We start from the raw sequence: 18,152 nt of genomic DNA, 5'->3' as shown, positions 1-18,152 counted from the left end.
ATTAATCACGCCAAACAGTGTCTGAGAAGTTAGAAGACAGCATATCTGCAGATGTCAACACTTCTGTGGCTCAGTCATAACGATTGATTGATCAGGAGAGCAGAACAAAGCCTTGACGCAGTCATTGCTTACGTGAGTGGTTCTTGGATGTTTACTGTGCTTTGTTTTCAAATTACAGTCAGCAAGCAGTGGCGTTTTTAACCCTCCCCAGGCAGATATTGCAGATTTGCAACAGCTAAGAGCTACTTAGCTAGTCTTTGCAAGTAATTTGAGCCTGAGAGGGTCAATAAGGATGCTGGCTTCATGTTTAGGGCAGTGGGGCACCATAGGTACTTCCAACAAGTTTACATGTCACTACAGCGGGCACAAATCTCTGGGAGAAAATATTCCTCGGTTGACCATGAGGCAAAAGTTGGCATCTGACTTCTCACTTGATGCTAATTTAAAGAGTCATTTCATCTTTTTCCGTTATGTTTTTATAAAATTAAAACCACCCTAGAAGACAATTATAAAAACAAGATGTATTTGAAATAAAAAATATAAAAATTAGACATTTGAAGGATAGGGTGCACCCTGCTCACGATGCCCACGTTTTAAAGATCAAAGATTCAGAAGCGGTTTTTGATAGTTTAATGTATTAATTTATGCAATAAACATATTCTTGGATGCTGAATATTAGGCCTGTTCATGTTGACCCATTTTGTGACTAAAAATATATAAAACAGTCATCAGTAATTCTTCATATACATCCATACAATAATATTCATGTCTAAAGATTTTAAAATTTAAATGAATTGCATGAAAATTGGAAGGGTTACAAATCCATGATGGTGAAAAGTTGTTTTTCAGTTTGGGTAGAGTTTGTCTTAACTTGCAGTGGACTCTGGATCTGATGTGATCAATATGCAAATCAATCACTGAGTGAACAACAGCTATCACAGGGACATAAACACTGATATGCTAATTTCTGCTGGAACACAGGTAAAACTGTTAGATTGAAAGGTAAAGAAACACTCCTCCATCACATCCTGTATTTGTGCTTCAGGAAATGATGATGGACAATCTGCTAGACTTGGGACTATAAGTGCCCATGAAAGGCTTAACAATTATTCAATCTTATCACAAAATCTTGCATACACAAATAGACCACGATTGGAATTAATCAACAGTGCATTACTTTTTTACTTCAAAGGGTTTATCCATCTCATTATATTTCTGGTTTATTAGGGAAGACACCAGAGGAGGAATTTAAGCACATATATAAAGGTTCTGAACTTTAAAAATAAAAAAATAAAAAAAAAATCAGTTTTAAAATTTCAAGGCACTAGTTTTTCCCACATTTCAGGCTCTGTGGGCTCCATGGAGACATAAAGCTTGTTATACAGATCTCCAAATTCAGATTTTATATATTTAGCCTCATTGTTTTGAATAATAAGATGTCTGGCATAAGGAAATCCATCTACAGGCCTGTTTGAAAATGTTTGGTGACCAACTAATGGACTTCTTGAGGAAAAACATAAAGTCTTCTAGCCATATTAAGATTAAGACACACTACAATCACATTTGGTTCTTTATAAATTTAGATGTTTTTGTCATAGAGCAAGCATGAATGAGTCATTTTTTTTTCTTATAAAGTTTTCTTTTAAAGTCTAAAGGCAAAAATCAACATTTTTTTCTGTTTATGTTGATGTAATTGAAAGGAAAATGTGTTTTGAATTTTTAAAGTAAAACCTTTATTTTGTGCTGAATTTCAACAGTAAAATTCAGCAAGTCCACCAGACTCACAAACAGTCGTTGTGTAACCAAAACATGAGCACTTTACCAAGGTTAAAATGTAATTTCAGTTAATAACTAAATTAGAAACAAAATGCACCTCATGAAAAACAACACATGGCTTGAATGAAGTTTGGTTTAAAACTACAGCACTAGTTTCTTGTTCCCCATTTAAACAAAACTTTCCATTTGTTTCCAGACTGAATGGATGCATGAATGATCACCACCTTGTGGTAGTAAGAGATGCTCACATGCAGAAGTCAAAAAAGAAAAACAAAAAAACACTGGTCTTTCTTTTTGTCAAAAACAAATCGAGAGTACAAAACAGCTTGAAGAAATAGATTTACCCATACATTCAAAACCAACTTAAAATATTTGGTTCAACATCTCTCTTTTTAAATAATGAATTGACAGTGCACAATTCAAAAATACCATCCCGTTATTGAAATAGGCATGACCATCCAGTGGTTGACATAACATACACAATACAATCTACTATGCATTATCTTACATAGTTTTGATTACATTAAGTAATCAAAAGAAAGGTGCATTATTGACCATAATTGTCAATCGTCTGTCCCTTATCTATAAATTCTTCTGACTAGTAGACCGAATCCAGATGCGAACAGCAGGGTCTTGAAACTGACTTTATGTTCTGGTGCTGTAGCTGTGAGGAACACAAGAAAGTTGGTTTTAAAGTTTGTTCTATGATAAGACAAGTTTAAAATAACTCCAGAAAAGCTTTTTTTTTTTAAAAAATATTCCTTTTTAATAAGTTCATGAACATATCTGCACGCATACCATCACTATCACAAGATTACCTAACCCAGATGATATAATGTTCCTTTGCTTAACGGTAATCAAACAGAATCAGTTTGTGAAAAACATTCCAATTGTTTCACATAATCACACTAAACTGCAACCTGCACCACTTTCCAACTGGTGCTGCACAGAGTTAAATGAGCAGTGAGCTTCTACCAGGTTGAATATAAATATTGACAGTAGCTAAAGAATACTATAGTGTTTAAATATACTCAAGTTTGTTTTATCTCACACTATATCGGAATGTAGTCAATAACTTTTAGAAAATATGGGCATAATCACATAAGTGTGTAAACTTTTCTTATTTCTTTGGGACAATCAGAAAAGCAACACTATTGTTCTGTCTTTGTTGTACTGCAGCCTCGTTCCCTTTTCTCCCATGGGAGACAAACAAATAATCTTATATGTCCAAAACAAATAAAGCTATCATTAGGCCTTATATTGCTCTCACCTTTGTTAAATTTAGATTTCAAAAGAAAATGTATGCAATAAGTAGTTTAAGATAACAAATGGAATAGACAGAAATTAAAACAAAATGTTGGAAGGCTTCCTTTTGATTACCCTAATCTTTGATTTCCCTTCTAGAAAGGAAATAAGCGTTTTTTGTTTTTTTCATAAACTCCTTTATTCAACAGTTATTAGCGCTCCCTTTCTGTCTAATTTTTACTTGGTGTTAGTAGGATGTGATCTTAAAATGTATTTCAATGTGATTAAATTTTGTACTGTACGTAGAGGCACATTCCTCCCAGCAGTGAAAGGAAAAAAAGGGAAATATGTCATTCAAATGACCCAACTGTGTTTTGAATTTCCCAACTTAGGGGATGGCCACAAGATAGTAGCTATTTCCCCACAATTTTTTTTCATATCTGCTTCAATAATAAATTAAAATGTTGGCAAACAAGTCAAGTAGAAGGCCTACGTTTGAACTGATTCAAGAACAGGAAAATAGTTCAACAAACATAAAATGAACCTTTCTCTGTCTGCTTCAGTTCCTAGACCTAAATCTGAACTAAAATGTGCTGTTTGTTCTGAAGAGAAAAGTGTAGAAAAAATACTTAAACAATTATACAACGATCCCTCTCTGAATGTACTCCAACTACCCAATATTATGATATACAATTCAGTACTTTCCTATTTATAAAAGAGCGTGGCACTGGCACCGTAATCCGACCCAAATCTCTCAAAAAGATTTTTCCGAACATTTTTAAGTGTTAAATTGTGACGCTGCATAAAGAAAACCCACATTTTTAAGTTTTTATTTTTATTTTTACTAGTGATCCCTCATGCCTTAACTAGAGGGTGAGGCAGTTGATTATTTACTCAGAGTAAACTTTTTAAACTCCTTCTACAAAGTAGGACAGCACTTGCACTGAGATTCATTTTCTACTCTTGTGCACATTATTGAATGAATAAAAAATCCTTCTATAATTTGCTCACCTGGCAAGTGCCTTTCTGTAGCTGTAAAGACACAAACAAAGCAAATGTAGGAGGAACAGTTTGACAACTTGAATATGTGTATGTTAATAAGCGGCACAAACAGAATGCCTTAGATACACACCTTTTATTGTATAAGTGGTCTCCATGCCTCCGTGGATGTGGTCAAACACATGACAGTGGAGCAGCCATGTCCCTGGGTTTTCCGCCACCATCTCAACAGTCTGGAACGTTCCAGGGAACAAATCGAAAACATCTGCACGATGCACATGCTCCGTCTAACACACACACAATTGACCATAAGGTACCACAAAGGGAACAAAGAAGAGGAAATATGCAAAGTAACACAACTGAGGAACTGTGAGTGTCCTGGAACAAACCCTGTAGATGAAGGTTTCGGCATGAAAGTGAACTGTGTGCATGTCTACTTCATTGCCCATGCCAAGTAGATACCAGTCGACTTTCTCATTCTCCTTCATCACCAGACCATGGAGGTTACCATACAGTCTGCCATTAATTCCTGTAACACACACATTTATAAATCACACAACCAGCTGTGATGGGAAACCGTCTGAACATGAAATTCAACCTTCTTACCATAACACTAACCTGTTTTGACTATAAATGATGTAAGCTGGAAAATTGCTGTTTTCTACTTTGTTGCACCATTTTTTTATAGACTTGTACTTGAGCAAGACTTTTTTTTAATCTTAGGATTTTACCAAATTTCTCAAGCTGTTTGTTTCAGAATGTACAATTTAGTTTGACTGGATGACCATTCTGGACCGCTGGAAATGTAAACACTTTTGCTGTTGTGCAGAATGTGGTTTTGGCAATGTCTTGACCAAATAGGTCAGTTGCTTCAAAGCATTTCACATAAATCTCTTAAACGGTCCAAAAATACATGGTCATTTTTTTAAACGGATGACAAAGATGGTCATGATGTCCAGACAGGATATGATTCATAAGTCCACAGGGAAATGTTTTCAGTCCATGTTTCATAAGTGTTTTATAAGTAAGTCTAACTGAGACAGTGTCCCCAAATGTTATACTCAAAGTATGTCTCATCCACATGGTATTTCCACTTGTTTATTTCCACTCTGTTTTATAAACTGAAGTTTAAAAATCATTTAATTAAAAAGTAAAAGTTTCCACACCTCCCTCTTTTGTTCGTACCGTGCATCAAGTTGCTCTCCTCAAAGTCTTCATCTTTCTTAAATGTTCCAGGATCAACGCCAAGGTATGTCTTAATGTTGTCATCCAAATACCAGGACTGGTTTTCATCATACACCAAAAACAGCAGCGCGAACTCCCTGTCTATATCTCGCCTTTGTCTGTCGCCCAACTTGCCATGGTGCAGAGTTTCAGGCCTGCATATCACCAGGGGCCCAAGAAGACCACTAAAGAGATCCTGAGCATGAACACATGAGTGCTTTAGCTACTATTTATACATAAAAATTACACTGCAAATTATTACAAGTTCATGTTTCTGTAAGAAGGAGGGATGTACCTTGATGTAGTCAACTGATGAGAAGTAAGCATAAGTAATGCAGTTAGGATCTGAATTTGTTGGGCCAGAGCTTTCAGGAATATCCCAAGTCAACTCAAGAATGTGGCCTGAAGGAAAGATAGAGTATATAAACTCCATAAAGTTATTTCAGAGAAAGCAGCTCCTGTTATACAGATTTGTTTTCCTTATTCTCACCAGGTTGAACAGCAATGTGTGAACCACTGGCCTTGACTCCGTGTGGTGTGATGGAGTAAGGCCGACTGGCTTTGTTTTTGAATATAATCAGAATCTGCTCTCCCACCTCTCCGTGGATTATCGGACCTGTAAATGGAAGAAAGATATTCTCTGCCATTCTCTGTGTTTATTTAGCAATGCTGATGTAAGGAGATGCCAATCTCACCCAAGATGCCCAAGTGTTCCTGCCGGGGCTTCTGATTTTTGAAGGTTTCATCTGTGTATTCACGATACACTACCTTCTTATACTGGGAGCCAATCTTGTTCTCCCCTTTACCCACAAATATATTGCCTGGACTGGGAGACATGTACCAATTAGCTTCCATCAACAAACAGTAATAAGTTTCACCACTAATTACAGGGTCCAAGTGCAACACATAGACACATCATCCCACAGTAATGCTGCCTTACTCACTCACCTCTTCTCTGGATCTGTTTTGTGTTTCTCCAGCTCCCAGTCTCTTGTGGGTGAGTAGTCCCATTCAATTTCCTCTGCACTGATATAATACTTCACAATTCTGGTAGGGGCTGAGTGTGAGGCATGAATTGTTTTGCCCTTGCAAGGTTTGACTTTGTAAAGGTGCCTCATGCCAGCTGAGAAGTGATCTGTTGTTCTGCAGTCCACCTCAAACAAACCTGAGAGAGTCAATGAACAAAACAAATTATTTCATTAAATTTTATTATTGTGATTCTTAGTAAATTTCCTGTTGGAACAAAAACGATTGTCTTCAGCTGTTTGAATGTTTTGTGTGGGAGGGGAACACACCCGTCTTTCTGTTTTAAATTACATTTGTCCCATTGCTCCAACTTATCACTTAAATCTTACTTTTGAGATTTCCTGAAAATTCTCCCATCAGTAATTTTGAGGAACTAATGTTTTCCTAAAATTTAAGCATTAACACAATGGGAAATGTCATGATACAAATTGAGAAGACCCTTGTTGAGGCCCAGGTATAAATAATAAACTTTATAGAAGACTTTTTAAATTAATAATCAGATGTATTGGATTAATTGATCAGCAATTTCCCTCAGTAAAATCCAGTATTTTTGGCAACTTCCTAGTACAGAGCAATCTCAAGTGTGTTCCAAAAAAGTCTTAATTAGTTCTTTGCTATTATTTGTTTGCCTGTGACATTAACAATATTGTGGAAGGTCCAAAAGGCCATTGGGTTTTGGTGTCCAAACAATATCCTCCCTTAGATCACATTTTACAACAGTTATAGAAAATTAATGCATGACTAACCGTGATTATTTGGCTGCATGGAGAGAGCTGCAGTAGTGTGGGGAAACAGGTTGACTGTATCACGTGTAGTGCTCTGTTTCTTGAAGGTATTTCCCTCAAAATACACTCCGTGTATGTCTGCCTCTGTACCAAGCCCAAAGGTGTACCACATAACATTGTCCTCGGCACACATTTCCAGCCCCGGAAGGTTCCCGTACATGAGTCCATTTACAGCTGAAAGAGAAAGGGACAAAATAATGATCAAAGTACAAGCTGGATCTCTATTATCTCTGTTCATAAAAGACTCATTAAGAGAAAACTGCGCAACCTTTTTCAAACAAACTGATTACCATGCATTTTGTTGCTCTCCACAAAGTTCTCGTCTTCTACATCTGTCTCAGCACTGCCGAAAAGCTTGATGTTTTCATCCAAATACCAGCTCAAGTTTTCATCCATGACAGAGAAAAGGAGGAAAAACTCCTTGTCAACCCCCTTCTGTTGAACAATGAACACTTACAATTCAGGAAACATAGGGATGTTTGGTATGGCTTTGGAACATTTGCAACTATAATTAGAGGATACATAACACAGTAGGTAATTGTCTTATTCTGGGAAAAGTGTGTGTACAAAGAGATTATAAACCCCCTACCTGGATTCCATTCTTCCCCAGCGCTCCTCGTTTACACACAAGTAGCGGTCCAACTAATCCAGAGTTGGTATCCCTGACAGGATCCGTGGCGGAGTAGTACATGTAGGGAATACAGGGAGAATCGGATGACGACGGGCCTTCCAGCACCCGCCAAGTGTAGACAAATTCCTTACCCGGGTCAACATGTGACCCTGGATTGTCAGAACCTGAAACATTACAGACAAAGCAATGAAAGTTCAATTAATACACCTTCACAGTCTTATTAAATTTTGTGTTCACTCAAATATAGTTTACTTTTTTTTTTATTACTGTTACTATTTTCTTTTATTATCATCTGAATTCCTTGAGTCAATATTATTTTTAATTTTTCTCTCTCTGTAATTTGGAGCAAATTAGCAAAACGGTGTGAAAATAAAAAGCTTAACTTTAAAAAAGTGGGGATATTTTTGACAAAGGCACAACAAATGTTTTTCATTTAATTTAATAATAAAGGCTGAAAGAGAATCTTCCGGAAACAGTTCATTTTTAGCCTCTTAAGTTTGCAGTTAGCAGGATTGTCACCAACTGCTTCCTCACCATCTTCATAGCTGGTTCCCTGAAAATGTTTCTCATAGTGAAGTCCATGAGGGTGAATGCTGTAGCTTTTATTAGCCTTGTTCTGGAATGTCACTCTTAGAATATCTCCCTCTTCTGCCCTCAGAACAGGACCTGGTCAAAGGTTTGAAAAAGGAAATTAACAGCGGGCTGCTTTGAGAAGACAGAAGAAATGCAACACGAGCAACTTTAACATGAAACAATACATTTGGAGAAAATGGCAGAGATGAAAACAAGTACCCAAGAGTCCATGATCGGAGGGTGATGCTTTGACATGGGTGAAGGTATTGTCTGTGTACTCTTTGTATATTACTTTTACATAGGTACCTCCAATTGTTCCGTTATCTCGGCTAAAAAACACCTCTGATGCACTAAAAAGGAAAGGACAACAGAAAACAACCAGAGCAATAGATCTATTATTCTATTAGTGACAGACGCGGAAAACTTGATTCAACAAAACATGATCAGCTAAGAACAAATCAGAGCCCAGATGCAGACAAACAATGTTTTCTATATGATGTCAGTTTTTGTAGAAAGACATAAAGCCAGAACAAGTAAAGCATAACTATTAAATGCAGTAACAAGGATTACATTCCCAACAAACTTAGTATAAAAATGAGAAAACTTCATAACAGACATTTCTTACTTTTACTACCTCTAGTGGCAGTTTTTAAATGAAATATTACCAGGTGAAAAAGCATTCAAACTTTCTTACAACTGCTAGGCAGCTTCTTTTTTTTTCTTTCTGTGTTTGTATTTCTATGCTTAGCCAAAATCTCTCAGTTCACTGATTTTTTCTGTTAGTTCTGCTAGAATACTTAAGCTAAGAATAGCTTCACTTAATTATTCTTGCTCTTCCTATTAAACTAGTTTTTCTCTCATGTAATGTTTATTTCTCCTTTGGCTCCTGTTTACTTATAGAGCTATTTAAACAGTTATTCTCATTTCAAATAACATTCCTGCTGTTATTTGAAATGAGAATCCTCTGTTGTTTTCACTGTCACTTCTTGTACATAGCCTGTAGGTTTTATAATGCTCAAATACACATGCAGATGTTGTACATTTTAAAAATGATGCTACTAAGTTGGAAGTGCCTTTGAGTCGGAGCACACCATTTTGAATAATGACTTATTAAGATCATTTTGTGAATCTTGATGATTTAATTGCCTGTCTCTTTGCTACTGTTACTCCAGAATTTCCCTACTGCGGGATAATAAAAGATACTTCTATTCTATTCTGGTCCTGTCTGGTCTGGTCTGGTCAGGTCTGGTTTGGTCTAGTCAGGTCTGGTTTGTTCAGGTCTGGTCTGGTCTGGTCTGGTCTGGACTGGTCATGTCTGGTCAGGTCTGGTCTGGTCTGGTTTGGTCTAGTCTGGTCTGGTTTGGTCTGGTCTGGTCTGGTCTGGTCTGGTCTGGTCTGGTCTGGTCTGGTCTGGTTTGGTCTGGTCTGGTCTGGTCTGGTCTGGTCTGGTCAGGTCATGTCTTGTCTGGTCTAGTCTGGTCTGGTCTGGTCTGGTCAGGTCTGGTTTGGTCTAGTCAGGTCTAGTCAGGTCTGGTCTGGTCTGGTCTGGTCTGGTCTGGTCTGGTTTGGTCTAGTCAGGTCTGGTCTGGTCAGGTCTGGTTTGGTCAGGTCTGGTCAGGTCTGGTCAGGTCAGGTCTGGTCTGGTCTGGTCTGGTCTGGTCTGGTCTGGTCTGGTCTGGTTATGTCTGGTCAGGTCTGGTCTGGTCTGGTCAGGTCTGGTCAGGTCTGGTCTGGTCTGGTCAGGTCAGGTCTGGTCTGGTCTGGTCAGGTCAGGTCAGGTCTGGTCTGGTCTGGTCTGGTCTGGTCTGGTCAGGTCAGGTCAGGTCAGGTCTGGTCTGGTCTAGTCTGGTCAGCTCTAGTCTATTCTTCCCACTGCCTGCCTGGGTTAGAGTAAACTGGTAACCTCTTCACTCCCCCAGATGATGTTGTAGAAATGTTTCCTTTCCTATCTCTTCCTAAGAACATCCAGTTAAAGTCTCTGTTTCCCTTTAGGGGCCTGGCCAAGATTTTCATTCTTACTCCTGTATCTCTCACAGTGTCCTCTGCTCCTTTCATGCCAGAGTTAACAGCAGTATCCCCACCCGCAGTAGAAGTTCCTCAATTCATATCCTGGGGATGTTTGGATTACTTTGGTGTTTCTTTTTTTGGTTGTTGTGACTCAATGACAAGTCTTGTCATACAATTGCAAAGTTACCTATCAATCTATTCTTTTTGTAGTGTAAAATGCTTTAAGGTGTTAACATGATAAGATGTGAGCCATTTAAATTCAGACCTTTTATTATTTATTGGAATTCATCTGGGACTCTGTCTCAATCACTTTAAAACTCATACATTATTAAACTGAAAGTCCACATTTTCAGAGCACAAACCTCACCAATCGGCCTTGATTCTGGATTACTCAAAACATTACACTATGCCTCACATGAGGCAATGCTAAGCATGATTACTCACCTGCCCTTTTCAGTAAGCGATGTGTTTTTAATCAAATTCTTTTCTGAGGGAGCATAGTTCCACTGGACTTCCTCTGCTGCCAGGTAGAAATTTCTGACAACACCAGGTATTGTTGTGCTGCCAGACGAAGAGTCACATGACATCACTTCGTAAAAGGCCTGCATGCCAGCTGAAAAAAAAAATTGATTATGCAAAAACCATCATTGATTATGGAAAGATTATATTCTTTCCAGTTTTAGATGATGAGTTGTATAGTTCTCCGTGAGATAGTTTACACTTGTAATACAGTTTTATGAGAAAACCAATGTCTCAATTGGTTTATCTTTGACATGTTTGCTTTGTTCTTTAGTTTTCATAATTCTGTTTATTCACTACAAACAAACCTCAGAGTCCTTCACAGATATTCAAACTGAGATCAACTTCATTGTTTTTTTTTTACTACTTCCTTAAGTCATTTGGTTGTTCTGGCTTTTATTTAGGAGTAACAGAGTATGTCTATTATTATTTACTGGGAAGAATGAACTGATAATGGAGGTTTCTGAGCAAGTGTTATACTTATGGAACTGACAATAGAGGTTTCAGTGAAGATGTTTTTCCTTCTGTTTCCAACTGAAACTAGTTTGAACCAGGTTTGATTTAGGGACAGAGATACCAATTAACCAGAGATGGGAGAAACTGAGAGAAACCCTCTACAGGAGAGAGATGGGTGGAAGGCAGTGTGTATGTGACTGATAAGATATAAAAGGACAATTGTGTTAAGTGTCACTTCTTCTTCCTTCTTCTCTGTTGCTTTTCTTTTCTCACTCGCTGATACTTACTCTGATTTTCTAAATAAAATATCTAAAGACAAATGTCCATTTCTCTGACTGATTCAGTGTATCGCTCTCTCAAATGAAATTTTCTTTTCCTAAACAGTCACATAAAAATGTGAAAAACATATTTGTTGTATTTTGAGAGAGTGCAATTCTTTGAGGCAGATGTTTGCTGGACTTTGAACACCAATAAAACACATCGTGGCCCGATTTGAACAGAAACACACCCCTCTGCTATGTGAAAGCTGGTAACAAAAAACAGCAGCACCCCACAGACACACATTCTCCCATGTCAGCAACTCTTTGCAGCCAGTTAGAGGGGGCAGAGGTGAAAAAAGGTTAAAGGCCAAGTTGTAGTACCTTGTAAGTGGTCATTAACCTGGCAGCTCAGCAGCCACTTTCCTCTCATTTTTGGGACCATTGTAGCAGTAGCAAACGTGGCTGGAAACAGGCTGATGGTGTCAGTGCGGTGGCCTCGGTCCAGCAGAGTGTTTCCATGGAAAAAAGCACTGTGGATATCCACTTCGTTACCCATCCCAAATAAATGCCAGGCTACAGGCCGGTGCTGGCAGAGCTTAATACCAGGCAGATTGCCAAATGTGTACCCGTTTATAGCTGTAGTACAAAAGAAAACATAATTAAATGAGAAGCTAATAGAAAAACTAGTGTATTTACAGAATTTAGTATTATCACCATTAACTTTTCAACAGAAGTAAAGAAGAAAAGGATAACAATCGAAAACTAATTTACCAGTAAAAAGTATTCTGTTGATAATGTTTGCAGTTGTTTTAAATGAACTTTTAAAAGAGGAAAAGTTCTCACCATGCATCAAGTTTGACTCTTCAAACTCTGGATCGTCTAAAGAGACCTTATCTGGTTCCAAGCATCTCTCAATGTTGTCTTCCAGGTACCAGCTCAGGTTTTCATCCATCACACTGAACAACAAATAGATGTCCTGATCGACATCCTTGCGGGCCGACTCTGAAACGTGTCTTCCAGGATTCTTCAGAATTCCTTAGAGAACAAATAAGAGATGCTTCTTTTATGTCTTTTCAGACATTTTTATTTAATTGGATAACTTCTAGAATTATTTTTAAAATGAATGCTGGGTTCAGCTGATTAAAGACATATATAGTGCAGATAAGAACAATGCAGTTCTTCTATATTATATACACACTGAAACTCTCCAAAGAAGCTGACAGTGTTTTATATACTTTTTTGTACCTTTCTTGCATGTGATGAGAGGTCCAATGAGGCCTGAAGCAATATCCTTTGGAGTATCAATATGGGAGTGATAGACCCAAGTCAGGCAGTTGGCGTCATCGTTTGTGGGGGCAAACCTCGGTCTTACCTCCCAGCGGTAAGTGTAGTTGCCCCCTGGAGGGACAGAGTCATCCTCCTTCAAATCACTGTGTGTCTTGTCTGGATAAAGAGCTCCTGATAAAACAAAGTCCATAATTAGTGCTTTCATTATTCATGTTCAGATCAATTTTACAGAAGAGGTGTAATATGTTTTCACTTTGTCATATTTACCACATTATTCAATTATTTTAGGTTCTCTTGAGTTTCTTTACGTGATTTTGTGGCTTTTGAAGTTAAAATCAAGAACTTAATGAAAAAGCAACTTTCTTTTCCTGAGCATTCCATCTTTTGAGCACAATATTTTTAAGTGCATGTAATATGCTTAAAGTGTTAATTTACAACAAATTCCACAAATCCAGTTTATGCAGAAGTATATAGTAATCTCAGTTTGAACTACAGAAGGATTAAAAGATGATTAAGTACATTCAAACTTGATTCCAGCAGGTCAACAAGGCAGAAAAGTTTGCAACCAACTGCCTCAGTTAACTAACTTCACTTCTCCTGATCAAGCACAATCCAATAATGGAAAGATGACGTTCGTATCTTTCCAGCAGTTCCTCATACTGAAGATGAATGTGGCAAAAGTGGAAAGAACTTTCTTTCAATGTGAAGAAACTTCCTTCTATCGTCTGCCTGTGCATTTTAGGTAATTTTAGTACTGTTTTGTAGTTTATACCATGAATGTAACTGTTTATTCTATATTTCCCATTCAAAAAGCTAAATCATGTTGTGCATCTGAATTTGGTGAACCTTAAACCAAAAGCCTTTTCCTCACATGACAGTGGTTAATGACTAAATGTATTAGTTCTATGTGTCTGATGACAGCCTTTATTCTTCCTCTTTCAAGCACATCATCTTTTATTTCTGAGCAGTTTCAGTTTGTATATCTGTGGAAATTTAACAGAAAAGCTACATGAAGATAAAAACATAAGTAAGTGGTTTGTGTTTCAACTGTGATTAAAAAAATCTTCCCCAGGATGGGGAGTGATTAAAAGGGGAGGTGGAGAGCAGGAAATGCTCAACAGAAACTAAAGCCTCTCAAGGCTATCAGAGTAATCTTACTCTTGTGAAATGTAGCAGTAGGACAGAGCACTGAACACATTCCACTAGTGTCCGTGACGGTCAGGGAGTAATGGAGCCAAAAACAGGCCTTCCCACTCATTTGATATCGGAGAACTAACTGAGCAGAGATACTTTCACTTTCTAATAGAAAATCACTATAATGCTTATATGTACTGTATATAATCAATTATAGTTGACATAATTAGTGTAAATTAATGCTTTTTGGGTCCACATTTTCAGACATAGCGAACCAACACATGTTCTCCAACTGTGAGTTTGCTCATTGTATAATACTTTACCTTCTGTGTTCTTCTCGTAGAAAAGTCCATGAGGGTGAATGGAGTAGCTCCTGTTAGCAAAGTTTTTTAGGTGAATTATGATGACATCATCAACCTCAGCTCGCAATATGGGTCCTAGAAAACCAAGCCAATCTGGCCTGGCCGCCAGGTGGCTGTAGGTGGCGTCTGTGTACTCTCTGTACATTGCTTTCTTGTAGGTACTGCCAATGCGGTATTTCCCTCTTTCCAGGAAAATAGATGCATGTCTGAAATAGAAAGAGAAGGAAGTAGTTACATATAAAGTAGAGGAACTATACAAAAGAGATAAATCTCAATCCATAAGGCCATCTTCAACACATGTATTTGTTCTGTATGGTGAGCAAACTAATTCTATTGTGTTGTACATAGTGAAATTTTAGCTAAAAAGAATTGTAGGTCTGAGATCTTATAGAAGCTGATTTTGGCTAATTATGCAGCATAGTTTATAACTGGCCAGATCCTCTACAATTTGAGATGTTTCTTGTTATGATTACATGTTTTTCAAAGATAATAAGCTGTTTCTGAAGCTGTGACAAATGCAGTTTTGCTACTATGTATCCACCTCAAAACTACAGCAATCAGAAAAGAAGAACAATGCATACTTGTAACTTCTATTTTGATCTTTCTGGCTGATTGTGCAATTACAAAAAAAAAAAAAACATTATTTCTGTGTGGTGGCAAGGTGTTTTATTTTTTTCTGTTTTCTATGGCAATATTCAGGTGAAGTATTAATTAAATGTTTGGCTTTTTATGGAAAAAGTATTTACTGTGATCAATGTTTTTTTTTTGTTTGTTTCTTTGTTTTTTACAAGAAATAAGTAACTGAAAGAGAGAACATAAGAACAACATATTCTTTTTTACAAGTCCTGCATATTAAAAGGCTCTTTGTTGCTTTCGAGTACATAACAACCCATTCCTTCACTTTCATTTATTGTTTACTTTAAGAAATTGATGTTGAAATATCCCATATGAAATAAATCATACAAGAATCATTAAAATACAGACTGCCTAACAACATGAAGCAGTGTTGTCAGTATGGGTCATGTTGAAGCAGTTTCTTGTTGCTTTTTTTGTCTCAAAAAGCAGCAAGAAATTCAAGAAGCAAACAAAATTCTAAAAGTAATGAAAAACAGTGACACAAATTAATAGTAGTGGCTAACTTACTCCAAGAGCACCGCAATGATTCATCCAGGGAGTCACAAAAGAATGTGACAATAATGTCTGAGGCACTGCAGGCCTGACCTTTCTCCGTTAAGGTCATGTTTGGTAATCATACAACAGAAAAATTATCCATATGAGAGATCTAAGGTAGAAACAACTGTGAGATCCATCGAATATTTGCCACTGGACATCTTGATGTTCCTTAAGCATTTTTGGTATATGAACAGATGAAACAAAGATCTAACTTTTTGGAAGGTGTCTGTCCTATTACCTTTGACATAAAACTGACATAATATTTCAGAAGGAGAACATCATGCTGAAACATGGTGGTAGTAGTGTGATGGTCTGATTGAGACCCTGTGGAATGACCATAAACAAGCCACCAGTGGTCAAAAATCCTTGATGCTGCCACCATTAGATTTGGAGGGTAATTCATTGTTTTCACACTGTACCATGTGTCTGGTTTAGTTTAAAATCATAATGTGAGATTTTGAAATAGGTTTGTATTGACTCAACTAAAGTTCAACTGAAAGAAAATTGTCTTTTATGTTCTGAAACAAAAATAAAATAAAATTGAGAGGCATCAAATACGTTTTCACCTCACTCTATAAATAGCTTCACAGTAACTTAAATAACTTATAGACCTCATCTTTGAGGTCTGTGACTGGTGTGAAAACACGCAGTGGGTGCATTGATGCATCAGAAGAGAAGCGCGTTTTCTCAGTTAACATTTTGCGCATCAGTCAGACTTCCGCACAACAGTCTGGTCAGAGGTCTAAACTTTGTCACACCTTGTTAACGTGCTCTAATAACGGGAAATAAAATAATATTTTTCATTTATAAATAGTAAATTCTTTCTCCATTCATTTTCATTTTCTTCTAGTCTCCACTATTAAACGTATTGTATACCAACCCACCTCATGTGGGTTGGTCACAGAACGTGATAGATCAAATGAATGATAATGGAAGCATAAAAATGCCTTTCCAACAAGCCTGAATAAAGTCATAAAAACTTACTCGTCATCTTCGATGTTTTGGCCGTTCAGTAGATTTTTCTCACTCGGTGCGTAAGACCAGTCGTCCTCTATGATTCCGATAAAGTAAACTCTCTCCCTGCTGTATGCCCCTTCCGCGCCAAACGAGAGAACAAACAAGAAATTACTTAGCAAGAGCCAGGGTCTCCGAGCCATGTTAGGAGGTGACCTCTGTGCGCTGACGAGAAGGAAGCTCAGAGGAACAAGTGAAACCTCGGCAGAGAGACTGAAGTGCGTCCAGGGTGCAGCACTTACGAAACTCTGCAAATGAAAACAGTTAGTCCATTCAGCCGGAGAGCACCGGTGATATGACCGCCTCCTGTGGTACCAGGTGGGCAGGCATAACAAGCACTCGCTCTGGCACGTCAAAAATATAATCAAATTCCTCTGCAGACATTAAGACGATCAGTTAATTTACGCCAAAATGCGGATTCAAGCACACAACAGGGCTCCAATCTCAGTTAACTGTTTTTTTTTGTTTGTTTCCACGAAGGAGCATCCTGTTATTTACTTTCTCTTTCACATTCCTATCAGTTTAAAGCAGTGGTTCTCAAACGTTTCATTTATAAGCACAGTAAGTTTACAGATTTTCAAGTACTTTATGACTAACATTTTAAAATAGACATACATTTTTCAGTTAATTGAGAACAAAAAAAATAAATAAATAACCAAAGGGAATCAAAGCTTCATAGCTGCTATATTCAGATATCAATTGACTCTTTGTTGTGGGTTTTGGATGCATTCCCTAATAACACAGCAGAAGTGTAGCAGATTTTGAACATGTTCTGTCATTTGAACAAAATAGTATCTGTTTATTACTGAATGTGAGATACGTGTTAGGAGACATTGATAGGAAAGTTTAATATTCCTTACATTTACAAACATTTTTATGTAAACATTAGTACCTGATTGTTTAAAGTAGTAATTAATATCTTTAGGCACCTTCAGAACTGTACATTGAATACTAAAGGTTAATTCTAATTAAATTTTAAATGTCAAGATATCTGTTCACACACATACATTTTCAGTTTGGGCCATTGGGAAGATGCCGCACACTGTTGCGTGCAGATAACTAATGAAAGTGTTTCAGGTCAAATTGACTTACAGCCCAATTACAACCAGAGAAAGCACATTTTGTGGCACTCATATTCTGATCATACAAGATTCTTCTTATAGGTTTTCTAGTTGTTTGTTTTTCTAGTGAAACTATCTCTAAAAGTTTTTGGTAATTTAACTCTGCACTCTGCTATGTGTGTGACCACAGTGGGTGAGCAGTGGGTGAGAAAGGCAGGAAGCCACATTGGTTGTGTTACTGTTCTCAGTGGTGTCGAGTTGCCACTTCTTGCCCAAACAAACAGATTCTTTCACTGGATTAAACCAGAATGTCGTGAGAGATGTTTATATTATGCCACAAGTTCCTCAAGTAATGCAGATAAAGTCATGAAACAACAAAATTTAATAGTTTACGATCAAGAAGTTCTCACAAAATTGCATTCATAAGTGATAGAAGTGTGTTTAGAAGTGTTTAGAATAATGTGCTCACTCACAGAAACACAGTCTGTCTTTATATCGCTTTATACAATCTTTATAGAGGTTGTAATATGTTTTTAAAAATTACAAGTGTAGTCTCTTTAACTTAAAAACATTTTGTAACTTAATTTATTGGGTTACACAACAATGGGAGCATCAACAAT

General features: G+C 37.3%; 1 protein-coding gene across 1 annotated transcript; it reads right to left on the bottom strand.

Moving 5' to 3' along the window:
• Positions 1–615: 615 nt before the first annotated feature.
• hephl1b (hephaestin-like 1b) lies at positions 616–16,700 on the bottom strand. The gene is made up of 20 exons (XM_055043458.1): positions 16,442–16,700; positions 14,246–14,490; positions 12,747–12,959; positions 12,345–12,536; positions 11,883–12,137; positions 10,711–10,879; positions 8,479–8,609; positions 8,221–8,352; positions 7,645–7,850; positions 7,346–7,490; positions 7,017–7,229; positions 6,193–6,409; positions 5,940–6,070; positions 5,735–5,860; positions 5,540–5,646; positions 5,206–5,440; positions 4,410–4,549; positions 4,154–4,307; positions 4,033–4,053; positions 616–2,440 (listed from the first exon to the last, which is right to left on the bottom strand). Exons 1-20 carry the CDS (start codon positions 16,612–16,614, stop codon positions 2,355–2,357), a joined length of 3,291 nt encoding a protein of 1,096 aa, XP_054899433.1. The 5' UTR covers positions 16,615–16,700; the 3' UTR covers positions 616–2,354.
• Between the last annotated feature and the right edge of the window lie 1,452 nt (positions 16,701–18,152).

This window comes from Poeciliopsis prolifica, unplaced genomic scaffold (genome assembly GCF_027474105.1).
Source record: "Poeciliopsis prolifica strain line A6 unplaced genomic scaffold, Auburn_PproV2 SCAFFOLD019, whole genome shotgun sequence".
In the NCBI taxonomy this organism is placed as follows: domain Eukaryota; kingdom Metazoa; phylum Chordata; class Actinopteri; order Cyprinodontiformes; family Poeciliidae; genus Poeciliopsis; species Poeciliopsis prolifica.
Note: the sequence above shows the minus strand (reverse complement) of the source record. Positions and strands in the feature narration are given on the sequence as shown.